The sequence below is a fragment of the Centropristis striata genome, chromosome 19 (assembly GCF_030273125.1).
Source record: "Centropristis striata isolate RG_2023a ecotype Rhode Island chromosome 19, C.striata_1.0, whole genome shotgun sequence".
Lineage (NCBI taxonomy): Eukaryota > Metazoa > Chordata > Actinopteri > Perciformes > Serranidae > Centropristis > Centropristis striata.
The window spans coordinates 29,468,525-29,487,870 of record NC_081535.1 but is presented as its reverse complement, the minus strand read 5'-3'; the positions used below and the strand labels follow the sequence as shown (position 1 = coordinate 29,487,870).

The 19,346-nt window shown below is 38.0% G+C and overlaps 1 protein-coding gene across 1 annotated transcript; it reads left to right on the top strand.

The window, feature by feature from the left end:
* The first annotated feature begins 668 nt into the window (after positions 1 to 668).
* On the top strand, positions 669 to 18,510 carry LOC131992109 (excitatory amino acid transporter 1-like). Its single transcript, XM_059357535.1, has 10 exons — positions 669 to 802; positions 3,873 to 4,015; positions 4,125 to 4,262; positions 8,084 to 8,288; positions 8,374 to 8,416; positions 10,504 to 10,784; positions 10,867 to 11,100; positions 14,428 to 14,622; positions 15,571 to 15,705; positions 17,741 to 18,510. Exons 2-10 carry the CDS (start codon positions 3,877 to 3,879, stop codon positions 17,949 to 17,951), a joined length of 1,581 nt encoding a protein of 526 aa, XP_059213518.1. The 5' UTR covers positions 669 to 802; positions 3,873 to 3,876; the 3' UTR covers positions 17,952 to 18,510.
* Positions 18,511 to 19,346: the final 836 nt, after the last annotated feature.

Genomic DNA, 19,346 nt, shown 5'->3' with positions numbered 1-19,346 from the left:
GGGAATAGTGTTTGTAAAAGGCTACGTGACCTGATTCGAGGGGTATTCTTCACTAATTATATTCAACTTCACCAGGGAATATTTTTTCCATACAGTGAGGTCACTTATTACTGCACGAGCTCTCCTTTTTTTAGCTAATTGTGGTGTGTCATTTACTCTGTGGGATTACGGCGAACTATAACACGTCCCGAGTGAGCTGATGTGTATCAATTAAACCTGGTTATTGTTTTTACGCCCCGAAACAATTCCTTATGTGTCCATACAATGCACAGAATTTAAAAGATATAACAGACAGAAGATGATGAGGAAAAGAAGCTATATCAACTTCTTATATATAAGAAGTTATATCTAACATTTGATGAATAATTCAATTGTATTGCTTCTTCGTCTCAGAAAAGTTTTTCAGAAATCTGGGCTTTACCTAAAACTGTGTCACAGGGCTAACAGTGTTATTATGGGAGGACCATTTTCTAATTTGTCTCCTCCGTCTCATACCCTCCCTCCATCCATCTCTCTGTCTTTCCTCTGGATGTCTCCCCTCCCCTTGTCTTCTAATTACAACAGTTCCACTTTCACACACACACACACACACACACACACACTCCGAGTGTTTCATGTTCCCAGCTCCATCTCCCCATCCCTCACTTCTCCTGAAGCTTCTTCCAGAAGCTCCAGTGCCCTGCTCCTCCTCTGCTGCTGCTTCACAGGCTAGCCAGATCCAGCTCCAGGTCCAGGTCCAGGTCCAGGTCCAGCACTGACGTGCCGCGCACTGCATCTGAACAACAAACACCAATCCAAAGAGGTATGTGACAAATAACCTGCTGGGACAGTCTTTCTTATAGTTACAGTGAGTGTTAGAAGTTGGTGATCTAATTTTGATAACATTTCTTTTATTGGAAACAATAAAAAAATATATCTGTCTTTTTATAGGGCTTAATTCACCCCTTAAACTGTGTTTTTTTTTTAAGGCAGAATGAATGTTGTAGACTGTACATATTATATCCATTAATGAGATAAGATAAGATATGACCTTATTTATCCCACAGTGAGGAAATTTAGTTGTCACAGCAGCTCAAGATACAGACAAATAGATATACACAGTCATGGAAAAAATGATTAGACCACAATTTTTCTTGTTTATTTTAATGCCTGGTGCAACTAAAGGTACATTTGTTTTGACAAATATAATGGTAACAACAAAGATAGCTGATAAGAGTTTAATTTAAGAGCTGATATCTAGACATTTTCCATGTTTTTCTTGATAATGATTTTGGTTATTATTTATAAGATTTTATTATCTTTGTTCTTATCATTATATTTGTCCAAATAAATGTACCTTTAGTTGTACCAGGCATTAAAATGAACGATAAACTGAAAAAAAACAAGGGTGGTCTAATAATTTGTTCCATGACTGTAAAAGACAGAATAAAGAATATAAAAAATAAGACATACATACATTCTATACACATTCTATACATACATTGTTGCTATTTGGCATTTATCATTAATACATATTTGTGTTTGTTTGTTTTCTTGATTGCATTTTACAGCTATTGCACATTGGAGACAATATATTTTAGCCTGTTAAATAGATTAAATAAGTTGTTGCATGTAGTGATATGAACATCAATGAATAAATATATTAAATATATGCAGAGATGTACACAGTATAGTATAAGTGGAATATGCCATATGTAATATAGGAAAAATACAGAAGGCCTATCTAGACCTACCATGAATTTATAATGTCATAATTTAATATCAGTAATGTTCTACTTTTGATGAAATGCGAAAACAATATCTGTATTTTATCAAATTTTGCTTTATATTATAAGTTATTGTTGCTGCTGGGTCCTGATTCTATTCAAGCCTATATGCTAAAACAATCCTCACATCTGTACATTTAAAGAGTTACTGGAAGCTGTATTTGTCTTTTCTGGTGGCCTGTATGAGATGTAGTACTGTTGGCAATTATTCATAATTATGCAATATCAGTTTCAGAATATTAATTTTTTGTCAGTACCAATATTTTAGATTCTACTTCTAGTGTTTACATCCAACACCACTTGTCAGACAGGGGAGCAGACCTCCAGCTGAACTAATTAGTACATCTTGGTGAAAATATTTATTCCTTCAATACAGCTAAAGCAATTTTAGAGATTTTTCTTATTGATAACTAACACTTAAAACCATAATAGCGTGAACTTAATAACTTCCTATTGCTGCGTCCTCCTCTGCAGAAACTGGTTCAGCATTACAATATATATACTGTGTATTCAGTATAATCTGGTGAAGTTGTCATGGAATCAGGTGTAAATGTGTTAGAGCTCCTTGTTTTGTTACTTTCACGTGTTGCAGACAATCCTCTGTTACTGCCCTGCATGTTAATTAGAGCATGTTCAAAGTTTAGTTAACAAACTTACTCTTTACCTTTACTGGCTAACAGGGACGGACTGGGACCAAAGAAGGCCCAGGACTTTTTCCAAATTTTAGGCCCACAACCAATTACATGTTTAAATAACCACTTGCCAGCGTGTCAAGACACTAAACCCTGTGCCTACTGGACGAGATCTCCACAGAGAGAGAGACTGACAGCACGTTTGCTCCCCAAAACCCAAAAGTAATTTTGTTCGGTCAATAGCAACAGAACCCTAATAACTGTAGGTTCAGCCTCCTCCTCCTCCTGGCCGTCCTCCACAGTCTCACTAGGTGGTTCAACACTAAATATCTCAGTAAGCGTTCTCCATTTTAATGCCTCTTGGCCCTCTTCTCTTCTGATGTTTCCCAGCCACCTTTCTCCTTCCTACTTGACATTTATTGCACTCTTCTTTGGTATTTTGTTTCAAGTTTTTTGCTTTTTTCCCCCATGTAATAAATGATTGTATTTGCGCTAATCAGATTTTATTTCTGATGAACCACAAAGGCCACAGACAGACAGACAGACAGGCTCTGTGGGACAGCTGTTCTGGACTTGACTTGACCCTGTTGGCCAATCTGTTTCCCCACTACAGCCACTAGATGGTGCTGTAGCTGCTCCTACTCCCATATCCTGCACACGTACACAGCATCCAACCACTTCACTTACACATTGCTTTGCTGTATTTCACTCTCAATTTCATGGAGAACCCCTGTATATAGGAGTTTGTTTAGCACAGAGGCTAGGTGTAATTGCATTTAAACAAACGGTGGCCCAACCTGAATGCAGCCCACTACTTGCAATAATGTACATTTGAGTGTTATCTTAAAGGTGCAGTATGTGGTCCTGGAGAAGGTCAGATGGTTGTTGCCTCTCATTCTCAATGCTTCTGACATTACACCAACCCTCCATTGTGTTTAATGGCGGAGGAAAACACCCCTTAATGATCTATTTTTCAAATTGAAATTTGATGACTTTTCCTAGAATGACTCCTGAACACCAACAGTGGACAATTCTGGTCTTAGGCAGCTATAAAAATCATTTGCATACCACAAAAAACATAAAACCCCAAGCATGCATGTGTGCACGTACGTATGCATACTTGCTAAAAATTCCACTGATTAAATCCAGTTTTTCTGCACTGTAAAAGGGAAATCCTGATATATATATTTAAGGTTGTGATGAGTGACTGGTTGTTTCTTCATGCAATATAGATTTGGTATTTAAAATTCAATCAAGCTGCTTAATTTAAGGGGTTTAGTGAAGGTGGGTCATTTTTTACCCTTAGGACAGGTTAAGTCAAAATTGAAAAAGATAAAAATCAATTTTTTTCAAACCAAAAGATCCTTGATAAATACTGCAAAAAACCCACCTGGGCTTGATATGAATTTGTTAGCCTGCCTGGGAAGTCTAAAGACATGATGTTTGAACTAATGGACATGTTTTGGTTTAACAGCAGGATGCAGCGAATCAGGGAAAGCATTCACATACGAACAATGAAGGCCAAGAGGAAAGTGGAGGAGATCTCCAAAGAGGACGTGCAGGCTTTCCTCAAGAAGAACGCCTTCGTGCTCTTTACAGTTGGGTCAGTGATTGTAGGTGAGTATGCCTCAAATGGAAACGTCTCAGACTTCATTCAGTCTGTGTCTCAGTTGCATTGAGACACAGATATTTAATGCACAGACCCACACTGTGACTCTCTCTGCAGGTATTGTTCTGGGATTCGCGCTCCGTCCGTATAAGATGACCTATCGGGAAGTGAAGTACTTCTCTTTCCCCGGAGAGCTGCTGATGAGGATGCTTCAGATGCTCGTCCTGCCCTTACTGGTCTCCAGTCTAATAACAGGTACAACACATTAGAGGTGGGAGAAAAAAAATCGCTCCAGTATAGTATCACGATATTTTGCGTGGCAATATTATATCGAGTCATGGGTGCCAAGTATCGATATTTAGCGCTCCGACGGGCCGTTAGTATTTTCGCCACTTTTATGAATATACTGAAAATACTGGTATCATATGAAATTATACGATGTACGGAATCTATAGGCACCAGGATATTGTGTCAGGATATCGTGTCAGGAAGTTGTCGAAGTAACGCTGCAAAGTTTGGCTTTTTTCTGTTTCATTCAGAAACATATAGAGCAGTGAGGCTTGTTGTTTTTGAAAGTTGCAGTTGTTGTCGTCCAACATGTTTGATATCAGTTCAGTTCAGTTTGACTGAATATTTTGTTGGTCAGTCTGTGGGTTTGACTCTCATTGTGGAGAAATAAAAAGACTGAAGTGAGATGAATAGACTGAGAATTTTCTCTTATTGGACAAAACAATTCTTGATTGATTTTATTGCAATAATATTGCAATACTCGCCATACGACAAAATGCTTAAAATCACAATAGTATCACATTGTGACCCGTGTATCATGGGGCAAATACACTGATTCACACCTCTACAACATAGTCACTCATTATGACAGCAGATACAACTAGTTTGCATTTTTTTTTAATGTTTTCTCAGGTTATGATCCAGTTTCTCTTCACTAGTCTTCTAGGGTTATCTGATCAGTCAGTAGTCGTGTTTCCATCAGTATATTTCAATGTGTTTTTTGAGGATTCACACAAGGAAAGCTCGATGGAAACACCAACATTTTATACAACTCTTAAAAAATGAGCATAAAAGTTTTTATGCTCGCTTGAGGTGTTTTTTTTTTCTTTTTAGAAAAATAGTAAATGCACTAAATGGGAGACGGAAAAGCTTTTTCCAAATAAGCTTGACTTATCGAACATTTAACTCATATGACTGATCAGCTGTTTCTGCTGTTGGCGTCTTCTCTCCATTTTCTCTCGTGGGTTGCCAAAGTTGTCCGATTAGCATTCTCTTTTATGTTGTTGTTTTCTCATTTCTTCTTCTCCGGTTTACTGACAGATTAGCCTACAGTGACACATCACACTACCATCTTCTGACCAAAGTACGTTACTGCAGCTTTGTTTTTTCGCTCTAAACCAGCTGATGGAGACTCACAAATTTGCATTTTCTTGAAAGCAACATTTCAAAATATTGCTTCAAAATTCACTTCGACTCTAATGGAACGACGCTACAGTGTCGTGTTTTATCAGAAACTGCGCTGCATCGCTGCAGTTTCAATTCATTTAGAAATGACATAGTGACTAAGCAGTCAAGCAAAAAGCAAAAAACAAACGAGTCATTTCTGTGTTCAGTTGCTCATGTGATTTTATCTGATACCAGAAAATGACACTTTGAAAGTAAACACATGACATGAAGGTGGAGAAAACAGATCCTTAGCTCTGTGACTGAATGTATTGGTGATAGATACTATACATAAACCAGAGGACCAAAGTAGAACTATGGTAATGAGTATTAGTTACACTATGAAAAGATCAAAAGTGCCTCAGATGGGTGTAACGACATGGAAACTGGACTGGACTGGTCCTGCGAAAGAGGCAGCTCACAGGGAGGTCATGATTACAACCAAGTCCACACTGAGGCCCCCCTCACCCCCAGACTGCTGATAAAGAGATCCCCTACTGAGAATACTTATTTCAGATCAGTTACAGAAGGTGCTTCATTCTTGTGGCCTTCAGCTGCACAGTCTTTCCTCCTGGTTTACAACACTGAACCTCAAATTTACCAAGGCAGTGCCCTCTGCTATTAACATTTAGAAAAAGTCACGGGATATGAACGATTTCCAAATTAGAAAAAGTGATTTTGGTCTCACCACCACATTTCCCGTAATATCACGACTTTGCCTTCCACTAAGCCGACTTACACTCAGTGTTTAGAACCACATGAGGTCTGGACCCAAATGCACGACTCAGAAGGCCAGTATCAGTGCAACCACAGTCTTTTATCTGTGTCTTCCCAGGATCCAACGGTGGCAGGTGAGGTGCAGGGTCACAGAACTAAAGACGTGTTTCCACTGAGTACTTTTTGGAAAGTACTCAAAGTGTTTTGGCTCCGCCCACTAGTTAGTTCCCCTCAGCCTCTGTTCCATACAGGTACTTTCGTAGCAGCTAACCAATGGGGTTCAAATGTCATACAGACCAACGCAGCAAGCAGTGTTGCCAACTTAGAGACTTTATCGTTATATTAAGCGACTTTCCAGACCTCTCTAGAGGCGCTTTTTCAAAAAAGCGACTAGCGACAAATCTAGCAACTTTTTTCTCACCTGGGCTGTCTTCCCTTGTTTGATTTGTCATATCAGGTGTGCTCTTGCTAGGTTGGAACAAAAACCCGCACCCACTTGGCCCTTTCCTGGATCAGTTTGACACATGTGATCTAAAGCAATGCAGAAAACACAGAAATAATTAACATACAAGCTAATAAACACCAGGAGATAGTAAACAGACTGAAGAGGCCAAGGTTTGAGGATCCACCACGCTTGGTGACGAAACGATCTGGCAATGAGTGAAGAGAAGTTGAGGGTTTTATACTGTGAGGGTTGGTTGCTGGGTCAGACAAACAGGGAAGACAACAACAAACAAAAGAGGGAAGGAGGAGCTGCCAGGCTCAGATCCTGACAGTCAGGTCCTTTAGTCACCAGTCTGGCTCTCCCTGTTGAGGTGGCTGCACATGGAATTCAGATTTTTTTTGTCAAGAACAGAGAAGCTCGAATTATGTAATGGTGTCACCATTACTCCACTTTATCTTCATATAGTAAACAATTGTTTACTCCTAATGTCACGTTCAGCCCCCCTTAAATGCTCTCTTACAAAATTGACAATTTATAAATATATCCTATCTCAGCATTGTCGCTATATCTGCACGGCAAGTTCCTTTGTTAGATCTTTCTTAAAAAAGCAGAAACATAATTGGGGCATTTTGGATTAAAAATTTCACAATTAATAATTTAATAGACTTGTACTTGCAAATAAAATAAAAGTTTAATAATCAATTGATATCAAACATATTTCTATTATTTATTTGGGGGCAGTCAGTGGCCCACTGCTCCTTGCATGGTGTGTTCACTTGTGTGTAAAAAAGGATAGGTTAAATGCAGAGGTTGAATTTGCCCATTGTGGGATTAATAAAGTAATTTTCTTCTTCTTCTTCTTCTTCTTCTTCTTCTTCTTCTTCTTCTTCTTCTTCTTCTTCTTCTTCTTCTTCTTCTTCCAACCATGGACCTCAATGTTTATAATGCAGTTAAAAAGTTAAAAGTATTTTTTCATAAAAAGAAAAATATTAAATTAAAAAAATCAACGTGTATAACCATTATTTTTTATATTCAGATATTTCCAATGTACATAAAAAAGTTTTAACATGCATTTTTTAAAATGAAAAACGAGTGAATTATCCTCATTGAACCTCTTTGATCTGTGAGAGGTAAACAACGCTGTTCCACTAAATATTGATTAAAATGTTTAGTAATGGAGTTAATAATGAAATATAAACAATATTTATTGGGATTATTTGGTTTCTGACACTTTTGGATAATTAAACATTGACCCACGAACATTATTTCTGTTGCTGAGAAACAAACGTAACAGGAGGGTTAAAGATGTTATAGATAATTTATTCACAATCTGCATATTGATCAAGAATAAACTTAATGGACAGAAAACAACAGGCGCTGACAGGGCTCTAATTTGTAATGAACATTTTTAATATGTGTTAATACTCAGATATGAACTGTATTTCCGCCATCTGTCCGTTAGGAATGGCAGCTCTGGACAGCAAAGCCTCAGGAAAGATGGGCATGAGAGCTGTGATTTACTACATGACCACAACCTTCATCGCCGTCTTCATCGGCATCATAATCGTCCTCATCATCCACCCGGGAAAAGGATCAAAGGAAGAGTTTGGAAAGCAGCAGAAGATAGCAGAAGTCAGTCCTGCTGATGCCTTCTTGGATCTGATCAGGTACCATGCATAACAACAGTCACAGTTTAAACCAAAGTTTGACTGAAGCTGGCCGTCTCTTCATCACTGTAATTTCTCATTTTAGAAATATGTTCCCACCAAACTTGGTCCAGGCCTGCACACAACAGGTGAGTATACTTTGATCTTGTGTATCCATGAAGTCTTAAAATAGGTAATCCTTTGATAAGCTGCACTGCAAAAAAAGGTGTGTCTAAAAACAAGATGAAATGGTAAAATGGTAAAATGGGAAATGATCTTGCTGCATGGACAGATAATTTCACTTGACAAGATTTCTTAAATTAATTGTTAAATCTAGAAATAAGCATGTTGTATGCTGAAAATAATAAATTAACTCTTAAAACAAGATAAATTAAAGCTGCAAGCAGCAATGAACTGGCCCGAGCAGAGTGCACTGACAATTATCTGTTTCTTACCAAGATAAAAAAAACTTTAGATTTAGAAGTGTTAGATAATTTATCTTGTTTTAAGAGTTAATTTCTTATTTTAAGCGTTGCAAACATGCTTACTTCTAGATTTAACAATCTTAATTTAAGAAATCTTGTCAAGTGAAATTATCTGTCCATGCAGCAAGATCATTTCCCTCAGATTTAGTGTTTTTAGACACTCCTTTTTTTGCAGTGTGCTAGTGTTCATTCCCCCCCATGACAGAGACATGAAAAGTCAATAGTGAAGTCAAGAATAGAAAACTTTTATAGGCTTGACATTTTTGCCCCAGAGTGTCTCCACATGAGTTGGTTCTGCAGGCCACAGATCAGCTGAGGCCTGCAGCTCTGAACATTTTTCATTTTTCATCCTTCAACTTGAACACAAAGCCAGTCTGTTGATATGCAACATTCTTTATAGTCTCCCTCCCTTTACCCTGAGGTGCAGACTTTTGACCTATCATCAGTTTATACAATGTTTTGTATTGTTAATACAAGGTTTCCTTATAAACTAAAGACCGTATCATAGGTCTGTGATTCTTGGCTCTTGTTTCTGTGTGCTTTTTGTTTAACTTGCAATCTAAAGCTTGAAACAGCACTAATTGATTTGGTTACTTGGGGTAGATCGAAACGAGCGGAAAACACAACATTGACATATTATCACCTAGTAAAGTTGTTAAATGGTGACAGCCTGCCTATACATACAACAGACACTGAGCAACATTAGCATTTATTTGGCCAAGTTTCTGTCCAAGTGGTGGACTTCTCTTTAAATGCTCCACTCTGTTCAGCAGCCAGTCTCTAGCTGTGTCTGTCTGATCTTTAGTGTACAGTGGATTTATCAGAGCCAAAATAATCTAAAATACACTGAATCCTTCTATGGAGTAGTGGGCATTTATTATTGAAATCAAAATGCCGAAATATGCAATTAATTTCACATTCACAATTTTACCTCTCACATTCACACATTTTTTTGTGAATGTGAGAAGTAAAATTGTGAATGTGAGAGGTATTTTTTGTGACTGTGAGAGGGTGAAGAGTAAATTATGACCTATACGGCCCTACATACACTGCTGTGAGCTCCTTTTCATGATTGATCCTCTATTGAAATGCCTGATAAATGCTTTGTAGAAAAAGAATGGAAAAAAGGTTACAGCGAGAAAATCATACTGGAGGGCAATATGGCTAACGAGTTAGCATATAGCATCACATTTTCAACCAAAACACTACCACAGTGTTCCCGATACAACTTGGGTTAGTGAATTAATTTATTAACATATTTATACTTTTAAACAAATAACTTGTCGATAATATGTATTAAACCTGCATCAGCCACAGTATGGATCGCAAATTAGTTCAAACCCAGGATGAATATGTCAATATCCTCATGGCCTTATGGCAAAAATGAATGATTTTGAGAGGATGGATGCCATGAAAGCCATGCAACATCTACAACAAATTCCACAATCCAGCAAGTTTTTTTATTTTATGTATTTATTATTATTTATTATACTGTACTAACAAAGGTCACTGGGTCTCTAATTACATCTGAGATCCATTGTCTGTACACCATGGATAACTGGAGCTAAAATTATTGAAAATTCAGCAATCCAAACTGTTTCTTCAAAACTATTCAAATTTTTTTTTTTAAATACCGTATAGAACTTTGTTTCTGGTGCAGTACGATTTTGTAATATGACATTCGTACAGTGGTCTATTTCACCTCTATGAAACTGGTATAACCTAAATCCCTTAATTTTCTCATTCTCCAGTTCAAAACCAAATATGGAAAGCGAACAGTCCACGTGACTGTCACAGTGAACGACACCCTCTTCAACTCCACCAACGGCACCCAGGAGGTGATGGAGATCACCCGGGAGGAGGTGATCCCAGTGCCGGGTCAGGTGAACGGGGTTAATGCCCTTGGGCTGGTGGTCTTCTCTATGTGCTTCGGTCTAATTATTGGCAGCATGAAGGAGCAGGGCCAGCTCCTGAGGGACTTCTTTGACAGCCTCAATGAAGCCATCATGCGCTTGGTTGCCATCATCATGTGGTAAGACTTCACTTCAGTCACAGGGGTTCATGTTCGTGTCACGCTTATCTTCAATAACTCACCCTTCCTCCTCTCCTCTCAGGTACGCTCCTATCGGTATCCTGTTCCTCATTGCAGGAAAGATCGTGGAGATGGATGATCTGACCCAGATGGGCGGCCAGCTGGGCATGTATACCATCACAGTCATCATCGGCTTAATGATCCACGGAGTTCTCATTCTTCCAACTCTTTACTTTGTTATCACACGGCAAAACCCTTTCATATTCATCGCTGGGCTCCTGCAGGCTCTGGTTACGGCCCTGGGGACCTCCTCCAGGTGGGTCATGTCCAACATTAACAGTCTTGCTTTTCGGAAACTATGCTCCCGCCACAGTTAGATGATTATCTAGGCTTTTTCAATTTTAACACGACTGGATGCAGGTGGAAACAGCAACATCTAACTTTGTCCAATGTTAAAAACAGGCCTTTAAACTACCCAAAACCTGCTTTGTTTGCTAAACATGAGAGCATGATTCAAAGTAAGTGCCTGTCTAGTAATCAGAAGAACCCCAACACCTTTTATTTCTGAATGCTTGTGAGGAGAGAGATCTGACAGTGTGCCCTGTTGGCTCCATTTGAATGATTATAACATCACGCCTTTCTCTATGGCGGCATGCTTCTAAAAGTAGTAGTTTTGCTGTGTTGGAGCTGGAGATGTTGGGTGCCTGAAGTTAAAATTACTCACCATGCTTTAGTTTGTGGTTTGACATCTCAGTTGGTGTGTGAACAGCTTGGAACAGAAATACGATTGGGGAATGTAGTGAGATAAGGGCATTTTATTGTTGAGTTTGTTGAGTCCCCAATAGCCTACATATCAGTTATACTTTATTCTTCATCATCATCATCATCATCATCATCATCATCATCATCATCATCATCATCATAATCATCATAATCCGTAGCCAAGTGGCCGTAGGTGCACTATGATGTTTTTCACCAGTTATTTCCATTTTGATCGATCTTCTGCAGTTCTTGTTGCGTTAAACGGTGTCATATTTCACTTCCATCCTGCGATGCAATAGAGGACGCGGTCATTGTTTACCCATGAAAGTAAGATTTGAACTTCTTTCACACAATTATCTCTGAATGCTTGTGAGGAGAGAGAGATCTGAACGTGTGCACCGTTGGCTCCATTTGAATGATTATTACATCACACCTTTCTCTATGGCGGCATGCTCCTAAATGTAGTAGTTTTGCTGTCTTGGAGCTGGAGCAGTTGGTACTTGCTGCTCAAGTTAACATTAATCACTCTGCTAAAGTTTCTAAAGCGGTTTCACTTGTGCAGCATCTCAGTTGGTTTGTGAACGGCTTGAAAACAGATGCACGATTGGGGATTGTAGTGAGATCACAGGAAAGTCGTTTTATTGTTGAGTTTCATACAATTTGGGTAATTTGCTTATTTGGGTTGTGTATTGATGGAGCCAAATCTGTGATTCTTGCATTGGTTTCCCAATAGAAATATATGTAGAATATATAACTGCATATCAGTTATTCTTCATGCTTTATCATCATCATAATCAGTAGCCAAGTGGCCGTAGGTGAACTATGATATTTTTCACCAGTTCTTTCCATTTGATCGATCTTCTACAGCTCTTGTTGCGTTATGCGGCGTCATATTTCAATATCATCCTGCGATGCAAAGGAGGATGGGGTCATTGTTAACCCGGGCCACGACAGATCCGGTTTGTGGTCCTCTGGTGTGATCATCATAAGTGTGTCAATAGACAAGTTATAAGTGTGACATAAGTGTGTCTATAGACAAGATAATCTGGTGGTGTCCATCTCATCTCCAGATATGGATGGCCGTTGACTCCTGATGAGCTCATCCGCCCTTTGACAGGTCTTTTTTGATTTTTTTGTTGTCCTGCTGGGTGTCCACCCCCCTCCTCATCCAGTTAAACCTGATGGGGTTGACGGTTTAGTCACAGACAACTCAACAAGTTATGTAAAGCAAGGACATTTAGTTCTTTGAGATGTTAATCCACCCGCATACCCTCGCTAAAAGTGATAGCATGCTTCATCAGAATAAACCCAACACCTTTTGTGTGAAAGTAAGATATGAACTCCTTTCACAAAATTATTTCTGAATGCTTGTGAGGAGAGAGAGGGATCTCAAAGTGTGCCCTAGTGGCACCATTTGAATGATTATAACTTCATGCCTTTCTCTATGGCGGCATGCTTCTAAATGTAGTAGTTTTGCTGTGTTAATGCTGTGTTGGAGCTACTCAAGTTAACGTAACTCACCATGCTTTAGTTTGTGTTTTCACTTGTGGAGCATCTCAGTCGGTGTGTGAATGGGGAATGTAGTTAGATCGCAGCAAAGGTGTTTTACTGTTGAGTTTCATGCAATTTGGGTAATTTGCTAAATTTGGGCTGTGTATTGATGGAGCCAAATCTGTGATTCTTGCATTGGTTTCCCAATAGCCTACATACACAGTTATTCTATATTCTTTACTATTATTATTTGGCCTAAATACAGTATGACTGAGACAGTGTTGGGGTTGCTGGAGGCAGTTTCCTCCTGTTTCCAGTCTGTGCTAAATTAGGCACTACATGGTCGACTACAAAAGTCGTTTTTCTTGTCTGAATGTGAGTTTAAGGGCAGGCTGACTCTGACTGACTGACTGACTCTGTTAAATCATCACCACTAACTGAATCAGTAGCTTTTGGTGACATATATCATAACATGGTGCCAGTGAGTTCACCACTGAGCCTTTAACCTTAACAACAGTTGTTATGGGCCTACGTTTGTACTGAACTAAATGTAGTGTACTGTCTCAGTGAGGAGCTCTACTGATTTGGTTAGTGACGAAGGTGATTTGGAGGATTTCATGCACTGAACACCTCTAGACTGAAATCTGATATGATGTGAATTTGAATGAGATGTGTTTACTTAACTCCAGTGGTGAAAAGTAACTTAGTACAATTTTGAGGTACTTGTACTTTACTTGAGTATTTCCATTTTCTATAATTTTATACTTCTACTCCACTACATTTAGCTGACAACTTTAGTTACTTTCAGGCGAGATTTAACATGAAAAAATGATCAATTTAAAGTGATTAGACATTTTTTTTAATTAAATGTAAGTAGTTAAATGAGCCCTGTCTTTATTAAATTAAAACACTGCTTACATAAATGCATTGATACATTTGAAATATATAACAATCTGAGTTTTACTTTTAATTCTTTATCTTTTAAATGTTTTTTTGGCCTTTCTGCTTTTGTGGATAATGAAAGCTTCAGGGTAAGCTTTGAGTTCTCAGTCCTCAGTTTCAGATTTTACTTTTAGTTTTACTTTTGATACTTTAAGTACATTTTGATGCTGATACTTTTATACTTTTACTCCGGTAAGTTTTGAATGCAGTACTTTTACTTGTAGTGGAGTAATTTCACAGTGTGGTATTAGTACTTTTACTTAAGTAAGGGATCTAAATACTTTTTCCACCAGTGCTTAACTCAGGAAAAAGTGACACAAGTAAAAAACGACTGATTATGACTGTCAACCGAACAGAATGAAATAATTCACCTGTGAAGCATATTTCCTTAAATGTAAGACTGCTCCTTTGGACAGCTTTTTTTAACCTCTTTCCATCCCTCTCTCAGCTCAGCCACCCTGCCTGTCACCTTTAAATGTCTGGAGGAGAACAACAAAATTGACAAGCGGATCACACGCTTCGTGCTGCCGGTGGGTGCCACCATCAACATGGATGGAACGGCTCTGTACGAGGCTCTGGCTGCCATCTTCATCGCCCAGGTCAACAACATGGAGATGAACTTTGGTCAGATCATCACCATCAGGTAACAATGAACAAAAGAGGATAATGTTAGCCTATGCTGTTCACATTGACAATTTTACCTCTCACATTCACAATTTAACCTCTCACATCCACAATTTCACCTCTCACATTCACAATTTTACCTCTCACATTCACAATTTTACCTCTCACATCCACACTTTTACCTCTCACATTCACACTTTTACCTCTCACATTCACAATTTCACCACTCACATTCACAATTTTACCTCTCACATTCACACTTTTACCTCTCACATTCACACTTTTACCCCTCACATTAACAATTTTACCTCTCACATTCACAATTTTACCTCTCACATCCACAATTTCACCTCTCACATTCACAATTTTACCTCTCACATTCACAATTTTACCTCTCACATTCGTAATTTCACCCCTCACATTCACAATTTCACCTCTCACATTCACACTTTTACCTCTCACATTCACACTTTTACCTCTCACATTCACAATTTTACCTCTCACATTCACAATTTTACCTCTCATATTCACAATTTACCTCTCACATTCACAATTTTACCTCTCACATTCACAATTTCACCTCTCACATTCACAATTTTACCTCTCACATTAACAATTTAATCTCTCACATTCACAATTTCACCTCTCACATTCACAATTTTACCTCTCACATTAACAATTTAATCTCTCACATTCACAATTTCACCTCTCACATTCACAATTTTACCTCTCACTTTCACAAAAATGTGTTTATGTGAGAGGTAAAATTGTGAATGTGAGAGTATTCTTTGTGAATGTGAGAGGGAGGAGTGAATTATGACCTATCCGGCCCCTTATACAGAACTGTGAGCTTCTGTTGATGATTGATCCTCTACTTAAATGCCTGAAAAATGCTTTGTAGAAACAAAATAGATCTAGTAGAGCTTACAGAGAGAAAATCATCAGTGTTTGCTTCTTTTCAATCCAGTATTACAGCAACTGCAGCGAGCATCGGAGCGGCGGGCATCCCCCAGGCCGGCCTGGTCACCATGGTGATTGTACTGACCTCTGTCGGACTCCCTACTGATGACATCACTCTCATCATTGCGGTTGATTGGTTCCTGTGAGTATGAAGCGTACGTGCGTGTGAGACATGCTGCTCTGTGAAACGCTTTAACTTGAATTTAAATCCCTGCATGAATCTTCACTGTCATCTTAAAGGTCAAAAGCAGATTTGTATCTACAACCACCTAGTGACACACTTCCCCTTTCTCCCTGGAGTCTCGCTCTACATCTTCCCTTTTGTATTGAATATTTTTTGCAATGAGTTTTAACATAGAAACATAATTAGGTTTCCCAAATTAATCGTTTCAATTAGAATACCCTTCCCAGAAATTACTCTGCTAACTGGGGTAATAAGAAAAAAAACTTCTCTCCTTTAAGTAGGATGGACCAAATCTGAGTCTTCCAGCATGAAGACAGGCTCCACTCACAGTGAACAGAAGAAAGTAGAGTGTGTTTTATGAAGGAAGATTATCAGTGAATCAGGCTTACTCCAGTAAATCAGACTTTTTTCAGAATATTATGTTTCATAATGGAGCTTTGGAAGTCTGGCCTAAGATACCAGACAGGCTGTTTTTTAAGCTTCACCTTGGCCTTAACAAGAATCATTCAAACAATGTTTGGACTTCATTGCCCAACATCATTTTAAGTTTTTTGTCTCAGATTTCTTCTTAAGATAAATCTATGCCAGATTCATGATATGAATCATAAAGAAGTCCACTGGGGAGGGAACACATCCTCTCAACTAATTCTCAACAAGAAAGCCAACAAGAACAGTACCCAAACTTCTTAATTTTTTCAATTTGTACTGTTACAGGTAAACATATCATGGTATGCTCAGGTTATGCTTGAGAGAAGTGATTAATTGGAAATCATTCGGTAGCCCTACACAAGTGAAACTCCACTACTGCAGCAGTTTTATTAAATACACAGAACTTCTTGGTTATGCTTAGGCAACAAAAAATACAATGGTCTAGGTTAAAATAAGAACATTTGTCTCCAGGATGAAAGTCTTGTGTTTGTTTGACCCATTTAGCCTCTCCACCTTCCTCCCTACGCGGACTTTATCACTCTTTGTTCTACATCACCTGACTGAGCATTTTCCTGCACAATATCAGTCTGTAAAGACTAAATTAAAACTAAAAAAAGTAAAAAGTCATAAGGTTAACATACAAAATGACTTAAGAAATGAATGTTATTCACATGCTTTTTGGCGATAACAGGCTATATAGTAACATAAAAATAATGCAAACGGTAAGCTGAAAACAGTATGAAATAAGTATCACTGAAATTCTAACTTTTAAATCCTGGTTAGCACTTAATAATAATATTAGTAATAAATGTTAATATTTTGAGAAAAAAGTGGCCAATCTTCAAGAAAAAAGTAGCAGATTTATCACCACAGAAGCTACAGCATGCTGTGTACTACGTCTGCAGGGGAAGACCTCATCAGATTGAACTTTACAATCAGATTTAGCTATAAGGAAATACTTGTGATTTTAGCCCAGAATCACCATATTATCAGAAGTATCTGGACTCTGACGAGACATTGCTGTGAATTGGGCCTATTCAGAAGAAAACACTGTACTAATTTGGATGAAGTGAGAACTTTTCTGCATCAGGAACTACAAATACTGGTTATATCCATGCCACTTTTAATTTTGTAAATCTGTGACTTTTTTCTTGTAGATTTGCCACTTTTATTCTTATAAATCTGTGACTTTTTTCTCCAAAATTTGCCACTTTTAATCTCATAAATCTACAACTTTTTTCTCCCAGATTTGCCATTTTTAATCTCATAAATCTACAACTTTTTTCTCCCAGATTTGCCACTTTTAATCTCATAAATCTGATACTTTTTTCTCCTAGATTTTCCACCGGTAATCACATAGATCTGTAACTTTTTTCTTGTAGATTTGCCACTTTCAATGTAAAAAATCTGCAACTTTTCCCCCTAGATTTGCCACTTTTAATCAAATTTTTGTTGTGTGTTTAATCGCCATTTTTTTTTCATACTTGGCCGTAATTCACCTTATTGTATGCAGCATGTTTTCCCACTTTGCCGTTTTATTCTTCTTGTTCATGCTGTGGTGCAGAGACCGTCTGCGGACCACCACCAACGTTTTGGGGGACTCGATCGGAGCCGGCATCGTGGAGTTCCTGTCTCGACACGAGCTCCGCAGCAAAGACGTAGAGATGGGAAACTCTGTGCTGGAGGAGAGGGAGAGGAAGAAACCCTACAAGCTCATCTCCCAGGATAGTGATTTTGAAAATGACAAACGTGCTCACAGTGAATCAAACATGTAGTTCAACCCTCATGTAGAAGCACTTACAACTAGTTCTGTTTGGGGAAAATGGACCTTATTGTGTGTTGTTGTCATTATTTCACATCTTTTGATTTGTTGACATTCCTTTATTATCATGTCCTTATAACAGTGAATTTCTTACATTCCTCTTTCATCCCAAATCACAATGACGACATTGTTTAGTATATTTATTTGTCAGCTTGTTTCAAATAAGACCAAGTGTTTTGTATGTTTACTACTTTAATAAATATTTTAACTTCTCACCTCGTGTAGACATGGAGGTGAAAGTAGGGTTAGATATGTGCTGGATGGAGGATTTAAAAACTGCTGTTTTAATATTAACCACGGAGCTTTTGAAGATTATAATGTGAAGAAAAATACTATATTTTGATTTTAACCATCACAACATTAGCAGGTTAATATTGTGGTTGTTACAAGTTATTACATGCATTTGTGGTTTTTATGTTTCAGTGGTACAGGCTCACAGATTGACAGTTTGGTGTGTCTATTAAAGCATGATTTATCTTCTTATTAAAAGCACATCACTGAGCCAGACTGTTGCCCTGGGTGACACTGTGTAGTTTGTTTGTTTTTTGACTCTCAACATTCAAATTATACTTTTTATGATTTGTTTTTAAAATTCTTAGAGGACGGCCAGAAAGGGAGAAGACTTCTGAGCAAACATGAGTAAACATGTACATACTGTAAAGTGCTTCACACAAAACATTTCAAGCATTCGGAAGTGACATATATAAAATGACATTCAAATATAACATTTTAAGACTGTAAACAAGCAGATAAAATGTTTTAGAAAAAATATAAAAATGACATTTAAATATAAAATGTTAAAATTGAAAGCGAAAGATATTTTTTTTAAAACATCAAATATCAAAGGATTATAAGTTACAGTGCAGCATTACTGAAAGGCAGTGGCAGTTGTATTGGACTATAGTCTCCTGGTGACATTGTTAAGTAAATTTGTGTGTCATCTGCGTAGCTATGGTAACATATTTTGTTGATTTTTATGATCTGAGCCAGTGGGAGCATGTCGATGTTAAACAGAAGAGGCCCCAGAATGGAGCCTTGGGGAACTCCACATGTCATTTTTGCACATTCAGATGTGTAATTACCTATTGACACAAAGTAGTCCCTGTCCTTCAAGTAGGATTCAAACCACCCTGTTTTTCAGGTGGTCTAGTAATATGGGAAAAGCAGATAATGATGTATTCCATTGAGGAAATGTTGACCTAAAAATGGGAAAATATTAACTTCTGTCTGGATGTAAATTTATATACGAGCGTTTGTAATCATTAAATTACTATGACATTAAATGAAATTACTATATGTAATGTGAAATGGCCCACTTGCACTGATGAACCTCCAGACAATTACCAAC

Excerpts from the sequence above, each read along its gene's own strand:
- LOC131992109 (XM_059357535.1), top strand. The coding sequence starts at position 3,877 with ATGCAGCGAATCAGGGAAAGCATTCACATACGAACAATGAAGGCCAAG. Across the intron at positions 8,289-8,373 it reads GCCTTCTTGGATCTGATCAG|AAATATGTTCCCACCAAACT; the intron begins GTACCATGCATA and ends TTCTCATTTTAG. Across the intron at positions 15,706-17,740 it reads ATTGCGGTTGATTGGTTCCT|AGACCGTCTGCGGACCACCA; the intron begins GTGAGTATGAAG and ends GCTGTGGTGCAG.